This window comes from Urocampus carinirostris, chromosome 17 (assembly GCF_059441175.1).
Source record: "Urocampus carinirostris isolate Australia breed hairy pipefish chromosome 17, RoL_Ucar_1.0, whole genome shotgun sequence".
Taxonomy (NCBI): domain Eukaryota; kingdom Metazoa; phylum Chordata; class Actinopteri; order Syngnathiformes; family Syngnathidae; genus Urocampus; species Urocampus carinirostris.
Genome location: NC_142365.1, coordinates 21,067,387 through 21,083,442, shown reverse-complemented (window position 1 = coordinate 21,083,442; position 16,056 = coordinate 21,067,387). Strand labels below are relative to the sequence as shown.

The following is a 16,056-nucleotide window of genomic DNA, read 5'->3' as shown; positions in this document are numbered from 1 at the left end:
TATTGAAGGAAAAAAGGAAGGGCTGCGCCCACGATCCCGTGACCCCTGCACGCGGGAAGCAAGTCGCTCTCGTACTTGGATTGTGCTCCGAACGCGAAAGTGGATCTTCCGTAGCGAGCGATGGCGATGACAGGAACAGAAAAACGGGTCGGTAGCCGGGACTGGGAGAGCAAGGCATGGTCGGGGTCGGAAGCGAGACGAAAGCCAGAACGGGAGAGTAGACGTGGTCGGGGGATTAAAAAAAAAGGTCGTAAGCCGAGACGGGAGAATAGACGTGGTCAGGAGCAAACAGGTTGTAGCCGGAGACAGACGGGAGCAAAAACGGGACAGGTGGGAGTCAGGGTCGAAAAAGGCCTGCCTAATGTTCACTGAGGTTCGCAGACGGACTGACAAAAGGGGACAGACAGGACTGGGTTCAAATACTGATCGGGAGCCAATAAGAACCTGCGGCAGTTGGCGCCAGAAGAGCGGGCAGAGCTGAGTCACATGGATAATCATGACAAATACTGAAAAGAAAATCTAAAATTTTGGAAACATTATTTTACTGATTCGGCCCGCCTCAGAGCAGAAAGTCTGGATCTGACCCCAGAGCAAAACTGAGTTTCGCTGACGCCATCATCTGGCTTAAGTCATCATTGCAGCCTCTGTCAAGCTCATTTTGTGGCATAAGCAAGTATGTGCATTTCACTGACGCGCTCCAAAAAACTCTTCTGTTCTCATCTTAAGGGGGGTCCGGGATGGCTTTTGGACTGTACTTAAAACAGGCCTTTTCTCAATCCCACCATTTCCATGCTACACTAACAAAGAAGGATCACACACCTTTTCACGTACAAATTCAAGCACTTTCCAAAAACCTTCAAGGACAATTTTTCCAATTTTTTTAGCAATTCAAAGGAAAAAATCCATCGGTGATCAAAATTAATTTTTTGTTGTTGACTTTAATGACGGGCAGCACGGCGGCACAGTTCTGAGGGCATGAGATCAAACCTTCTGTGTGGACTTTGCATCTTCTCCCTGCGCTTGCGTGAGTTTCCTCCGGGCACTCTGATTTCCTCCCACATTCCAAAAACATGCATGTCAGGTTAATTGGCCGGTGCAAATCGTCCGTAGGTGTGAATGGGCGAGCGAATTGTCTGTCCCTGTGTGCCCTGCGATTGGCTGACAACCAGTTCAGAATGTGTCCCCGGCCCAATGTCCGAAGATAGCTGGGATAGGCTCCAGCACCCCCGCGACCCTATTGAGGATAAGCGGTGCAGATAATGGATGGATGGATGGACTTTAATGACTAAAATAAAGTCGGTATCTTGCCGTTTGCACATACTTTGTGTTTTTTTGAGCTGTTCTTATCTATGATCTATGATCTTTTTGTGTCTATAGTCTGCTATAAACTGACAGGAATTCTGCCTCGACAATGCTTGCACGGCTTGACTACGCCACACTTGTTTTACCGAAACAGATTAGGCTCTATGGGTGGTGGGTAATAATTGAGTTCAATACAGAAGAGCCAAATTTGTACTCATTTTAATGATATTGATTACTGCGAAGCAGAGTGCATTTAGCCTTAGGGACTGTTGATCTTTTGCTATTTGTTTGACTTTTTTTGCGTATTTTTCTGAGGATCTGTGTCCAAATTGGTTAGAACATAATTCTAAATAGTTTTTTAAAAAATCTATCACTTATATGTAGCACTGAAGAATTGACATCCTTAATTTTTATTTTATTGTATTGATTTTTAGTGAGTTTGTGTTGTTGTTCGACTTTAAATCGATTCAGTGCGTAAAAAGCTAAAAAAATGTACTTCTGTGAATATTAAATTTATATTTCATGTGTTTTTAAGGGAACTCCAGCAAAACATACTAAAATACTAATTACTCAATCACTTGATGCATAATGTTTTATTATCATTGATAATATATCATTAAAAAAAGAAACATCTGAGGAGCCATTTGGGAGCCAGGCCAACAGAGACAGTTTTCTAAATAGAGTTGTCCTCTTGGGTGCGACCAGTTGGAGGCGGTGACAACTCCCGGCCTACCAGAGCAGGCGTGTCCCTTCATTTTCACGCCCTTTTTTTTTTTTACTTTTCTGTGTAAAAAACATGGCAATGGTCACAATTTCAAGCATTTTCATGACCTTGAAAACTCAACATTAAAATTCAATCTTTTTCAAGGATTACAAGCACCTGTACGAACTCATGAGAAAATACTGCGGTGATAAACATAAAGTCACTACAACTCCAACCTTTCCTCCAGCCTAATGTGTTCTGCAGCCCCAAGAGCTTTGCGGTGGAAAATTAATATAAAGGCTGTTAAAACCCAGTAAGACGTTGTTTGAACATACTTAATATAGAAAATATTTGTCTTTTAACTTTGTAAGGACACCTGAAATGATGCACTCCACCTTTAAACACAGTCCAGTAAATGTGCATGAATTAAAGTCAACATCCGAGTAAGCTTTTATTGGAAAAAAATATATAAAATACAAGAAAGGGCTACAGAAGTATTAGCTTAAAATCCTTTTTTACTGATGGGCTGATTTTTACAACTGATTTAACAGGACCACCCACCAAAAACAAAACGTGTGGTGTTCCCCTCCCCTCACACCCAAATGCTGCCCTTCCCCTCCCTCTCGGAAGCCTCCGGCATGCCGCAGCATCCGGCCACGCCGGCTTCCCGGCTGCGGGCCGCCGGCAGGTTTTTGTAGACCGCCCGGCTGTATGGGATGAAGCAAAGACCCAGCTGGAGGTGGCGAGCCAGGCGGCAGAAAGCGGCTAATGCTAACACTAGCAGAGGCGTCAGCAGCAGGAAGCCCACCACCAGCAGCGCTACGCAGCCCGCGTCGTCCAGAAGGTCTGAACAGTACACGGAAGTCCCGTGAGGCTGCACCTGAAATGCACCAGAACACAACTGTTCACAAGGGGGTATCAAACTCATTTTTACCTAAGACCGCATCAGTTTAATGTAAAGGTAAAATCTTCATGTAGAGGTAAAATCACCCCTCATCTTTTCGAGTCCTCACAAATAAAATAGAAAAAATCCTGTTTGCTCTTGGCTCTGTCCCTCAAACCAAGTTAAATGGTCGGGCTAGGGCTGAGTCAGGCTTTAAAACCCATGGCCCCACATCCAGCTGGATTTTTTTAGTCCCAATCTCACCTCTAGTACAGGGGTACTCACTATGTTTCAGCAAGCGATAATGAAATGATCTATCCAACTCAAAAAAAAAATCGAGATTCTAGATCAATGCTCAGAGTATCTCTCAATGCACGCCTAAATAATTCAAACATGTTTAATCAAAATAAAAAATAAAAACATGTAATACTGTCATGATTGCCAATTCAAGGCACCAGTGACTGCCAATTAGCGCCAAAAAATCTGAGAGCTGATTGGCCAAGAGACTCTTTTTTAACCCCCGGCTTTCAAGAGGACGCCGTCAGATTGCTGCGACCCTATGCTCCCAGCTAGGCAAGCTCATTTCGTCCGACATTTTTTTTGCCCTTTTTTCTTCTGCCTGATACCCGTTGCCGACCTGTTTCTGGACCCGTTTATGCCCTGTTCTACCATCCCGACATCCGACCTGTTTTGGCCCGCTTCCTGCCAGACACCTGTTGCCGATCTCGTTTCTGAACTCGATACCGCCCTTGCTCTCCCGTCCTGGCTAACGACCGGTATTCCTGCAAGTCCACGATTATCCCCGCTCGACACGGAAGTGCCACTTCCGCGTTCCCGCCACTTGCTACCCGTGTCCGTCGATCATTGCATCATGGACGCAAGCACTACTCTCCCTCTTTATTAATAAAACTGAGTAAACAAATGCTACTGGGTCCAGTCTCTGTTTCTGGTTCATGACATAACACAAAAGTCAAATTCTAATAATTGTTAACTCCATGACTCAATTGTGGTCAGTCTTTTTTTCCGTTGCCAATCTTTGTCTCTAATACTACTCTTGCAAAAAATGTGTAACACTGTACTGCTGTACCAGGCAAATACAGTACTTACACCTGTGGTTTATAATCAGAATTCCAGCATATACTTAAACAGTAAATTAATCAAAATATTGTTTTCTTTATTAATTTCAAGGGCATTTTAATAAACCCCATTGTCATACATTTAACAACACATACATGTAATGTAAATATTATTTGACAATCATTAAATACTTATTAAATGATGAGTTAAGAGAATTTTAAAACATTTATAATTGTAATAAATTTCACCTTTTATTGACAACATTTGGAGTTCCCCAATTTGTTACTGCGTCATGGGCAACGTTGACATTCATGCTCACATGCTGCGTATCCCAACAATGTGCTGAATACTCTTTCCCATGATCTACCATTACGATCTCTGTAATCCACCAGCAGATTGCAATATACTCAATGAGGACCCCTGCTCTTGTGTAATGGCTGTCCTCAAAGGGCCAGATGTAACGTATAAGTTTAACTACCGTAGTTTATGAAGTATAGGCGCACCTAAAAACCTCAAATTGGCCAAAGATTCGTTCTACTTTGACCTTGACTTCCAAATACCGCATTTAGAACACAACGTCAGGGGAACCCTTGTATTTTTACCTTCATGTACATGTTCTTTGACTTAATTCGCTTCTTAATTAGAAATTTCGAGCTTAGAGGGAACATTGGTCCTGACAGATTCATATTTTACTTATTAATTGGTTTATTTTCATATTAATTCTTTTTTTTGGATCTTATTTTGTTTAAAGAATTTAAAACAAGATTTTAAAAAACAGTAGAATGTTTTTAGCCCAACTTTCTGTGCAAAACCTGATTCGGCCCAACCTCACCCGGACCCTAACTCCGAGGACCCCCTAGCAAAGTGATTTTGAGACTTCCTGGCATAATGTAATTGAGGTAAAGAGTTACAGCTGCTTAAGATTACAATTTGCACTACAGGAAACCGCATCAAAATTTATCAAAACAGGATCGAGTCACTAAGAACAACAGACCACAAGTCACTGACTGTTCAACACAGTGTGGTGGATAAGAAGAGCCAAGACAAACATACCGTTTAAAAAAACTATTTTTCTCCATTTATCTATGTTAGTGATATATATTGACATCAGAGAAGCCGTTTGAGAAGTAAATCATACTTGCTCTCTCATAAATCATCTCACACATGCACAACTATACTCTCATACAGACACAGTCATCTCATGCAGAGACACTACTATACTCTCTCATCCTTACTACTATACCAGGGTTCCTACAGCTGAAAGCCAGTTAAATTCAAGACTTTTAAATACTTTTTAATGCCTTCTGAAATGAAATTTAAGACCAAGTCAACGAACAAAATACACTCTTGAAACAAACAAAACAAAAAAATTCAATTGACACTTTCTAATGCCGTGATTATTTCAGTTAGGGACAAAATTTTTGTGTGTTACCCTTCAAAAGAAACCCAAACTGTCCGGATTTTACAAACGATTTAACAACAACATTCAAGTGAAGAGTGCCCTCTTCTGGGGAGCTTTCTATAAATCCTTGAAAAACTGCAGTGTCTTGCGATTACACTATCGCACGACGACCAATCGCAAAAGATATTAGATTTCAGTCAATCATGCAGCCCCAACATCAACAATATTTGATTTTGCCTGCCCAAAAACTCACTAAATTCAAACTTTGCGGTGTTTATTTAGGGTTGCACGATTTTGGAAAAAAAAGACGAACTTATTTTCTTTAGATTTGGTGTAATTTTTAATTTAAAAAAGAAAAGTACATTTTCTAAGCGACTTTTGTCTTTTGTATTTAATAATAATAATAATAATTTCCTTTGTATTGTCATTCTTTGTAACAATGTACACAGAACGAAATGTCGATACACCTGACCCGTTGTAGCGAGCCGATGCAGCCGCAGCCAACAGAGGGCGCCGCCATTTTACCAATTAGGTATGACTCGGCCGAGGCGCGAACCAGCGACCTCCAGATTTACAAATTAAATGTGATTTCTTTCAGTCTAATATTCCTTTAAAAAATGTAATTCTTTAATCAAATCATAGTGGGTTCACCAATGTTAAGAACGTTACAAAAATAGTAATTAGACAAAAGCAGACTTGTGTTCATCCACATATTTGAATGAAGTATCTACTTGCTGTATCCTTTCATATCAGTACTTTACCACCAAAAGTCTTCCGCCCTTATTCTTAAAAATACAGCTGCGACCAGTTTTAACAAAGGGCTCTCGAATAAGAGTTATTTTCTTTGCGTGTTGAAATTTCATGTTCCATTTTGCAAATCAACAACCCTTTCCTATGAAAACTGTGGTCAACAAATTCCAATGCCCATTTGACTGTGAGAACTGTCTCCTGATCAGACCGGTCCAGAGTCCTCTATTTTATTTTTGTTTTGAAACTTTGAAATACATTTCCTCAATTGTGTTGCTTCTCTCCAGCCCAATTTTTTAAAGTCCAAATATTCGGTCCGGTCCCGGAAAAAACATGCGGCGAGACTTGGGAATGTCCTTTTCCCTTTAGGGTACAGTACTGTGTGTTTGTGAAGGGAGAGTAGTGTGTGTATGAGAGTATAGTAATATCTCTAATAGAGAGTATAGTAGTGTAGGAAAAACCATATAGCAATGTGTGTGAGAGTATAATAGTTTATTTATGGGAGTATAAATAGTATGAGTGACAAACTATAGTAGTATGGGATCGTATATTAGTATGTATGAAAGACTATAGTAGTGCTCATGCATTTAAAGTTGTACATGCGTTAAAGTACAATGTTGTATGTGACAGCAAATATCTATATCTCAAACGACCTCTCCTAGTTGGAACTAAGGCATTACTTTTCTTGGTTACGAGTACAGCAACAAATTATTAATACAATTTAGTTACTCAACTGTTCTTTTTTCATGGAGTGTTACTGCATCACTAATTCATTGCAGACAATGAATTGGGATGTTCTCCGATAACACTATAATTCTGCATCAGTTACATTGACACAAAAAAAATCCTCGATCCGCCATTGATGAGGGTTGATCCTGCTGATATTTATCCAAAAAGTACAACTGGAAACATTTATGGTGGCCCCTTTTCAAACACACAATATGAGAACGCTGACTTTCTCCTCATAAAGATATTCTCCATATCCCAGGTATGTTCTCACATAGGGCCTTATCAGCTTATTGGTTGCGGAAAACGGGCCGGATGTAATTTATAAATGTACCTAAATGTAACTGATAGATATGCAAAATATATACAAATACTCTCTAATGTAAAATAATTAATCATACACATGACATTTGGATTAAAAATGTTGCTACACATACCTTATATAAAGTACATACATCAAAATAACGAAATCTTGGACATTTTTGGGATAATTTATTTCTCAATTCCACTCTTTGGGTTTGATATGGAAACACTGCCACATAGTGGCCCTGAGCAGTATCGTAGTTGACGGGCATTGTGGGACGACATTTTTGCTCAAAACACTCTTGACTAATTTACATCTAGACATTTCAAGTTTTCAGGGGCAACATTTGGCCCCCTGGCTATGAGTTTATACACAGACGCTGCCCTACTTACGAACAATCGTTTGTAAGTAAAAGGTGTTTGTAAGTTGCTTCAGTGCTATATTTTGTATGTTTAAGGTTTATATAAGTGTGTTTAATACACACATTGTATTGTTTTGTACAAAAAATAAACATTTGAAAAAAATAGCTCTATAAAAATAAATAGAGAGAAGTTTTACTAACTTTTTTACTTGCGCTTCAAGAGGTCTTACTCCATGGTAAAAAGTAATGGATAAAACGAGTTAAGACCATTTTATCAACCGCATTAAACTTTCTTATTCCACTTGTTTTTCAAAAGAAACGGCTCTCCTCTTCTTTACACTATACACCAACCATATTGAATGGATGCACGAGATATTAATCAATGAAAATGTCAAAGTTCTTAGCGTGCTGGAGATACAGTATAGAATGTTTACACACGAACTAGTAAAAGGAAGTGGATTTCTTCTTTGGTGTGGATGCTGGGTGACCTCTCACAGCGCCACACACCAGTAGTGGCAGAAAGAACCACTAAAGTACTGTCCTTTACCCAGTAAAAGGTGCACACAATACAAAATCTAACATACAGCAATGTCCGAATTTTTTTCGACATCCTGAAAAAAAATGATCGTATCTACCGTTTATCGTAAGTCGAATGGAGAGCGTCTGTATGTTTACATTTTATATAGGGTGTATACTCAAATTTGAGTCAAATTAACGTCTATGAAAAAAAATATCCAAAACAGGGGGTCGCCTCATATATGCATATTTAGGGGTGTGTCACTAGTAGCAAATGGTAAATAGCACATTGAGAAAGGGGCGTGGCTTACACAGAAACATCAAGCCAATGGAAAATCAATCAGGCAAACGTAATACACCATGCCTTGGGAAAAAAATAAAAACGTTTTGGACAATACCCAAAAGTGGAGAAGGAGCAAGTTGAAAATCCAGAGACTAAATGGATATGGTGTTTCTCTTTGGAGTGTTCATCTGCGAGTTTTCAAGATAAACTGTTGCTTCGATGCAGCAATTTGTGACTAGATAGTCATTCCGGAGTACTTTTTGGTTTCAGTAATCTCGGGGTTACATTTTAATTGAAGTAACTAGATTTTTAATTATTGACAGTAAAGTCTTTTCTCAGACTGACCGTGGAATGGCAAAGGAAGCCAAAGATGATCATGACGAGTGCCGGGGTGAGAATGGTGCCGAAGACCACTCCCGCCAACAAGCCGTTGATGGCGGCGATGAGCAGATTTTGTGCCGTGACCAGGACGGAGCAGGCCCAGCAGTCCAGGGAGCCCCTCAACTCCAGCGGGGGCTCGGGGGCCTCGCTCCCGGCCGTGGAGTACGGCGGGGGCACCACCGCCCCGCCTCCTCTGGAGGGGGAGCCCGGGTCCGAGGGGGCCTTCTCCAGTGTCCCGTTTCGTGAAAGGCTCATGTTGCTTCTGGGGGGAAGAGATTGGATTTTTGCTGACGAGAGGGAGCATTTGGTTTGCATTTATTTTAAAAAGCATAACTTTGAAAAAAATGACTCACAGACGTGCTACTTTTCTGAAGTGACTGTCGAGAGCCGGCTTCCTACCAAAAAGAGGGCTGGATCCCTTAAGAATGCTCTCTTTCTCTCTCTTTCTTTCCCTTTGTTTCTCTTCTTCTCTCTTTCTTTCTTTCTCTTTCTCTCTCTCCTTTTGCTCTCCTTTTTTCTGTCTCTTTATTTCTCTTTCTTTCTATTTCTCTTTTTTACTCTCCCTTTCTCTTGCTTTCACTCTCTCTTTTTCTGTCTCTTATTCTCTCTTTCTCTTTCTTTCTCATTCTTTTTCTGTATTTCTCTTTCCCTATCTATTTATTTCAGTCTCTATTTCTCTCTCTCTCTCCCTCTCTTTCACAATTTTCTTTTCCCCTTTTTCTTTTTTTCTTCCTCTCTTTTTCTTAGTCTTTCTCTCTTTCTCTTTCACTTTCACTCTCTCATTCTCTATCTCTTACTTTCTCTTTCTCTGTCATTCTTTCTCTTTTCCTCTCTTATTTACCCTTCTCTCTCTCCCTCTCTATTCCTCTCCTCCTATTTCTCTATTTATCGTTTCTCTCCCTTGAAGGTAATCATGATTTGTCAATATGAGTGGCGTCATCTGTTTGCTTAGTATAAACAATCTAAAAGTTTAAATAAGGTAAAAGGTCACTGTATGTTAAAACAATAGAGGCTAAAATAATTAATGAATTAGCATAATCAACTCAACTAATTTGGTGTGTAATGTTTAATTATCATTTGACATTTATTATTTAAAACACACACAAACAATAAATTAAATCCAAAAGTGACAATCATGTCAGCCTCCTCTAAGTAAGGCTCATGCTACTGTATGTAAGATCAATGCCAATTTCTCGTTTTTGTAATATTTTAAAACACGTACGTTTTTATTATTGTTCATGTATTTTTGCTTTTGATGCAGATCATTTATTTAATGCATGAAGTTTTTTTTACCACTAGGTGGTGCTAAATAATGCGCAGAAACACGATGTTTTCAATGAAGCTTCAATGCAAAAAGTGCAATTTGGAATTGCTTTTACATACTTAGCTCAATGAAAGTAACCCCCCCCCCCCTTTTTTTTTTTTTCTTGTCACTATGGCAGCAAAAAGGGTGCAAATAAATGCAAAAGTCATTAAAGCATGTAGGGGAAAGCGCTCCCTCTCGCTCCACCCGCCACCGCAGGATAACCGAGAACAATGAGTCCGAACAGGAGCTGCAAAATTCCTCTTTCTTTTTTTTACACCTTGTTTTCAGTCCTGAGAAATGAATTAGCTTTTGAAGCTTATGAAACACGAGAAATCTTTTGATGGGCATTCTTCTTTTTCTTTTGGTTTGAGTATGAAGAGTTTGTATCGACCGATTTTTGTGGGTGACGTAGCCGAATATGTTAAACCCTTAACTCTAACATTAAAACAACAAAATATCGTATTTTCAATCATGTCTCTTTTTTGAGAGAACAGAGTCTTTCAACTCCCGAACAGTTCTTCAGATTAGTTTTGTATTTAAAGATATACCGTGTTACTAATAATAATGAAACATTATACACCAAATGAATTGATTTTAAAAAATATATACTACTAGAGTATTATAATAGCCTTTCACACGATTCAAGGACACTTAACATCTAGGGTCAATATACAGAGAAATTTAAGGTCATTTAAAACATCAAAATATGATGGCGCCACTCGTAATGCCCAGTCACGAGCACCACTGAGAGAGAGGGAGAGAAACAGAGAGAGGGGAAAAAGAATGAGAGAGAGGAGGGTGAGAGAGAAAAGGGAGGAGAAAGAGGGAGAGAGAGAAATATAAAAACAGAGGAAAGAAGAGATACAATAAAGATTGTGCTAAAAAATGAAGTGAAAGAAAAAAGTAAGAAAGAAAGCAAGACAAAGAGATGAAAAGGAACAGAAAAAAGGAGAGAAAAAGAGAAAAAAATGAATAAGACAGGAATAGACAGGGCAAACAAGAGGAAAAGAGAGCAGGAGAAATTGAGGGAAAGATAAATAGACAAAAGAGAGAGAGGAAAAAGAATCAGATAAAAAGAGAGAGTGAGATAAAAAGAGAAGGATAAAAAGAGAAGGTTTAAGAAAGAGATAGAGAGAGAAAGAGAGATAGAGGCAGATAGTGACAAAGAGGAGAAACAGAAAGAGAAAGAAAAGAGAAAGATAGAGAGAAAGAGAGAGGAAGTGAAATAATGGGAAAGAGAGAAAGAAATAGAGAAAGAATGAAAGAGACTGAAAGACCGAGAGAGAGAGAGAGAGAGAGAGAGAGACTGACCAAGAGAGAAAGAGAGACTAACAGACCAAGAGAAAGTTAGGAGAGAGCCAGAGAGCGGGTCAGAGCGAGAGAGAGGGGCCAGGGAAGACCAAGAGATACCGAGAGAAAGATATACTTAGAGAGACCGAGAGAGAGAAAGAGGGGGACCGAGAAAGAGAGAAACCGAGAGAGACTGAGAGAGAGACTGAGAGAGAGAGAGAGAGAGAGAGAGAGAGAGAGAGAGAGAGAGAGAGAGAGAGAGAGAGAGAGAGAGAGAGAGAGAGAGAGAGAGAGAGAGAGAGAGAGAGAGAGATCGACAGAGATAGACAGAGACAGACCGGGAGAGACCGAGAGAGAGGGAGAACCAGAGAGACCAGTGTAGAGAGAGAGAGAGAGAGAGCACTTCCTAGGGAGCCGGCTCTTCATTTAAGGAAGTCTGTTCCGTTCGCTTGGCTTCAAAGAGCTGGCTCATAGGCTCATTTTGTTCGCGAACGACCCACCATTAAAACAAAGACTTCATCCCGTTTCGCAACAAAGCAGCTGTAGACTAAAATACTTGTCTTGAGTCAAGATCTTTTGTTCTTTTATAATTTGATGAAAAGGTAGATTTTTGGGGGGCTTTTTTTAATCGAACTCAAACACGAGTGTTGGTGAAAATGTGATTCATTTTTTTTTCATATGGGTGTTTTGGCAGGCGCTTTTATTTGTGACTTACCCCAAGTGACTACCCCCTAAACCCAGATTAAAACACCCTTAAAAAAGACAAATAATGCAACCTTTTCAATTATGTGTAACAAAAAAAAGACACTTTCCCCGCTAATACCGACTATAAAACGTGAAAAACTCAACCAGGAATGTCCGCAAATGAGCGCAATGCTTTCAAACAAGAACAAAAGCGCGCCATACTCACTGTGGGAGGGAACCCCGTGAACGTGTGCTCCACAAATTCTGCAGAACTTGTTCCTAAACCAGGGATGAAGAAAATCTAAAGAGTTCCTCCGTTTTCTGCAGGATTCCGGTGGCGATCTCAAAACAAGTCTTTGGGGTCTTCTGTCCTCCTGGGGTCTTACGTCTCAGCTTTAGGACTCCGGTGACCTTGTCCCGGTCCGGGAAAAGGAGTGTTGGGGGGCCAGAGGAGGAATCTGCTTGCGCACTGACTTCAAGACTTCCTTCCCTGGCATTCCTTTTCCTCAGTCTGACTCCAGATAGGATTCAGTGCGTGTGTTTGCGTGCGCGTGCGTGCATATCCTGCGCACAAGAAGCCGACAGGGCAGTGGAGGTTTTGCTGTGATAACACCACAGCCCAGATGTGATTCCAGGGGGAGGGAGAAGTGTTTATTTGGATAGATTAGAGCAGTCAGGGTATGTGTTCGACCCCCCCTTAACCCTCCTCACATCCACAGACACAAATGACTTTTTTCTCATCCATCCATGTTTTTTTTAACCACAGTCCGCTTGCAAAGTATTTTTGTCGACTTTTCCCCATCAAGGCATGTAAAATAACTACGTTACACTTGTAAAACACTCTGTCAGGAGCATTTATGATTTTTAGACTAAGTAATAGTCAAATCCCATTTATTTGTATAACCCTTAATCACACGATGTCCCAAGGACTGCACATGATTACAATTACACCATCCCCTGATCTAAAGCCAACATGCGGGCAAGGAAAAACTCAAAACCTCAGCACGAGTGTAACCGTGGTGTACCTGTCCCACCAAAGATCCACATTCACGCTGGACTAGATGATGAGGTTTTAATGACAGTTTCTGCAGATGAAATGAGTCACAACATTAGCCTCTCTGCTGGCTTTGATCTCTTTGATCTCGTTGGCAGCTCGCTCTGTAGACTGCCCAAAGCATATCAAAGAGCTTTCTTTTCAACTTACATAAAATACATTTTAGAATATCACAATACATTTTTACATCCATTTTAACAAGATACTTTTAACAAGAGATCATATAGTGTTTTTTTAACGTTTATAATGAATTGAACATATTTTACTTTAGTCTGAATTTTAACCAACATCATCCTTTTTATATATATGAGAAAATAGAAATAATAACAATAATGAGTATGAAAACAGATACAATTTACCTGCAGATAAAATGAGTCACAAAATTAGCTTCTCTGCTGGCTTTGATCTCTTTTATCTCTATAAGGGGATTTAACATTTTAGCACAACAGAAACAAAACAAAAATAAACCCAAACAGCTTGACAACATCAATCACATTACTGTGCATGTTGAGAGATTTGTCAGCTGTGGTTATAATGTTTAAAATCAACTTTTTTTTGTGGAGCACCAAAAAGATGTGTCTTACTGTTGGCAGCTCGCTCTGTAGACTGCCAACAAAACCCCGCCTTCCGGTCACATGTCAAAAGCCAAAACAAACCCTACCCCATACCAGCAGGTGGCACTGTTGGACTCATCATTGCAGGACACTTACCAAAACCTATAAACATATTTCAGCAGGAATTTCAGTAAAACAAAAGTTATTATTACACCCGTTACACAAGGAAATAAGAAACCTTGAGAAGGGGCCTCACAAGCGGCAATCCCCCTTTCCACGAAGTGAACATCAATAAAAGAAATCATGGGTAATATGTTGAAATTTGTCCAGAAATTGCAGGACAGCAACCACGCCTCAAGCCTGTAAAATTGTCCGATAGTCACGGTAAAAATGGTTGCTGGTGATGTTAGGATTGAAAAACACTCACAATTTGACAATCTGTAAAGCACTTATTTAATAAATCTTTGTAACTCTTCAGTGATTATTACTTTATACTAAGGTATTCCCTGAAATTGAAAAGTAGTACTTCATTTACATTGCCAAATACATCCCTCAATCATGTAGTAACTAAATATGAATGTTGACCTACAAAATACAACTAAATAAAGTTATGGTTGCGCCTTATCAAGCACAGGGTACGAGGTGCGCAATTTCGCCTCATGTAGATATTGTCCCTACCATATATACTTAATTGAGTTGGGGGCCGCTGAAGCTAGGGTGAGGTTTGTCCAAATTAGGTTTTCCAAAAAAACAGCGCTGATAAAACAAAAGCATAATGCTCTTCTTAAAAAGACAATGTTTTATATTTGTCCACTAGATGTCGCTGTCATGTGTAGTGCAACCAAGATGAGTCCTAGGAGGACTACCAACTACAGAGACTGGAAATGGGCAAAAATGCACCCGTTTTCTTCGCATTTTACCCAGCCTTTTACAAAGAAAGACAAAAAGAAGGGAGATTACTTTTTCTTTTGAAAAAGAAATGAAAAGTAAGCAAGATTAAAAAGAAAAGACAAAAAAAAGAAAACTGGCATAAAATGAAAAGTAGAAAAAAGAAAACAAAAAAAGGAGAATGGAAAAAAGAAAGAAAACTATTGGGGAAGGGAAAAAACGAAACATATGTTTAATGTTTTTGCCATTCTTTTCGTTTGTTATTTTTCTTATTTTTTCATTTTTATTTTCCCTTTTTGGAGTTTAACTTTTCTTCTTTGTCCTTTTCCTTTTTTTCTTTTCTTATTTCTCTTCTTTTCAAAATTGTCACGACAAGAACAGAAGGAGGACCCAGATGCGTAACGTTACTCACAAGTTTATTGATATATAGAGGAAAGGCAGCACCAGCGATCCGGTGCTCGCTGGACGCGGGAGGCAAGCCGCTCACGGGATCGAAGCGTGTTCAAAATGCGGAAGTGGATCTTCCGGAGCGGGAGTTTGTATCGTAGTTAGACAAAAAAACAGGTCGTTAGCCGGGATGGGAGATAACAACATGGTCGGGGTCAAAAAACGTGTCGTTAGGCGGCACGGGAGATCAAAAGGTGGTCGGGGTCAAAAAAGGGTCGTAGCAGGAGACAAAAGGGGATATCAGGAACGGACGAGTTGAAAACAGGTGACAAAACGGGACCGACAGGAGTCGGAGTCAAAAATACTTGCCTTGTGGAAACAGAGGTTTGCTGACAGACTGACAACAGGCGAGTGAAAGGACTGAGCTTAAATAGGACGGGGAACCAATCAGGTAACCAGGAGCAGCTGGCGCCAAACGAGCGGGCACAGGTGAGTGTAATGAGTAATCATGACAAAAATAAAGTGAGTTTATCTCACTTTGAGTTTCCGTATTTTGCCTTCTTCCGTTGTGCATGTAGCACTCATTTTCGGTGACACGGCAGAATACAGCGACATCTAATGGGACAAAATCTACACTCTTTAATTTTCATATTAAGGCGGGGGGCTCAAACTATCACCCTGGAGGCTGCAATCAGCCCCCGGGCGACATGTTTAAGCCCCTACTGTGAAAGGATTGGTCTGAAAAAAAGGTGTTACATGGTGTTATAGGTGTTATAGTCAGTTTTGCTCACGTTACTGAAAAAAGCAATTAGTTACGGTTACAAGTTACTTCATTTGAAAAGTAATTAATTTACCTCCAGATTCCTGACACCCAAAGGTAACACATTAATCTGGAAGTAACTATTTAGTTACAAACAAATCACATTGATGCAGACTCCTAAAACTGGTCAAAATAGTATTTCATAATAAAAGCAATATAGGAAACGTGTACACCAACCTGTTGAAGCAGTCAATCCTTCATATTGTTGGATTCTCCAATCTTTTAAATTTGTGAACAAACACTTAGCCAAGACACTCCATATCCATTTTGTCTCTGGGCTTCAAACCACTTAAATATCTCCTTTCCATTTCTGGGTACGTTCTGAGACGTTTTCTTATTTTTCGGGAACATCATTTTCTATCTATCTACCCTGGTCATATCCCTCGAG

General features: G+C 39.9%; 1 protein-coding gene across 1 annotated transcript; it reads right to left on the bottom strand.

Annotated features, from left to right (window-relative positions):
- Positions 1-2,597: 2,597 nt before the first annotated feature.
- On the bottom strand, positions 2,598-12,546 carry tmem88a (transmembrane protein 88 a). The gene is made up of 3 exons (XM_088321136.1): positions 12,192-12,546; positions 8,650-8,947; positions 2,598-2,885 (listed from the first exon to the last, which is right to left on the bottom strand). The coding sequence occupies exons 2-3, from the start codon at positions 8,938-8,940 to the stop codon at positions 2,598-2,600; spliced, it is 579 nt and encodes a 192-aa protein (XP_088177262.1). The 5' UTR covers positions 8,941-8,947; positions 12,192-12,546.
- Positions 12,547-16,056: the final 3,510 nt, after the last annotated feature.

What these genes read in the sequence shown, in the direction of transcription:
- tmem88a (XM_088321136.1), bottom strand. Translation starts at nt 8,940, where the DNA reads ATGAGCCTTTCACGAAACGGGACACTGGAGAAGGCCCCCTCGGACCCG. An exon ending in GCTTCCTTTGCCATTCCACG is followed by an intron (nt 2,886 to 8,649) that starts GTCAGTCTGAGA and finishes GGTGCATTTCAG; the next exon opens with GTGCAGCCTCACGGGACTTC.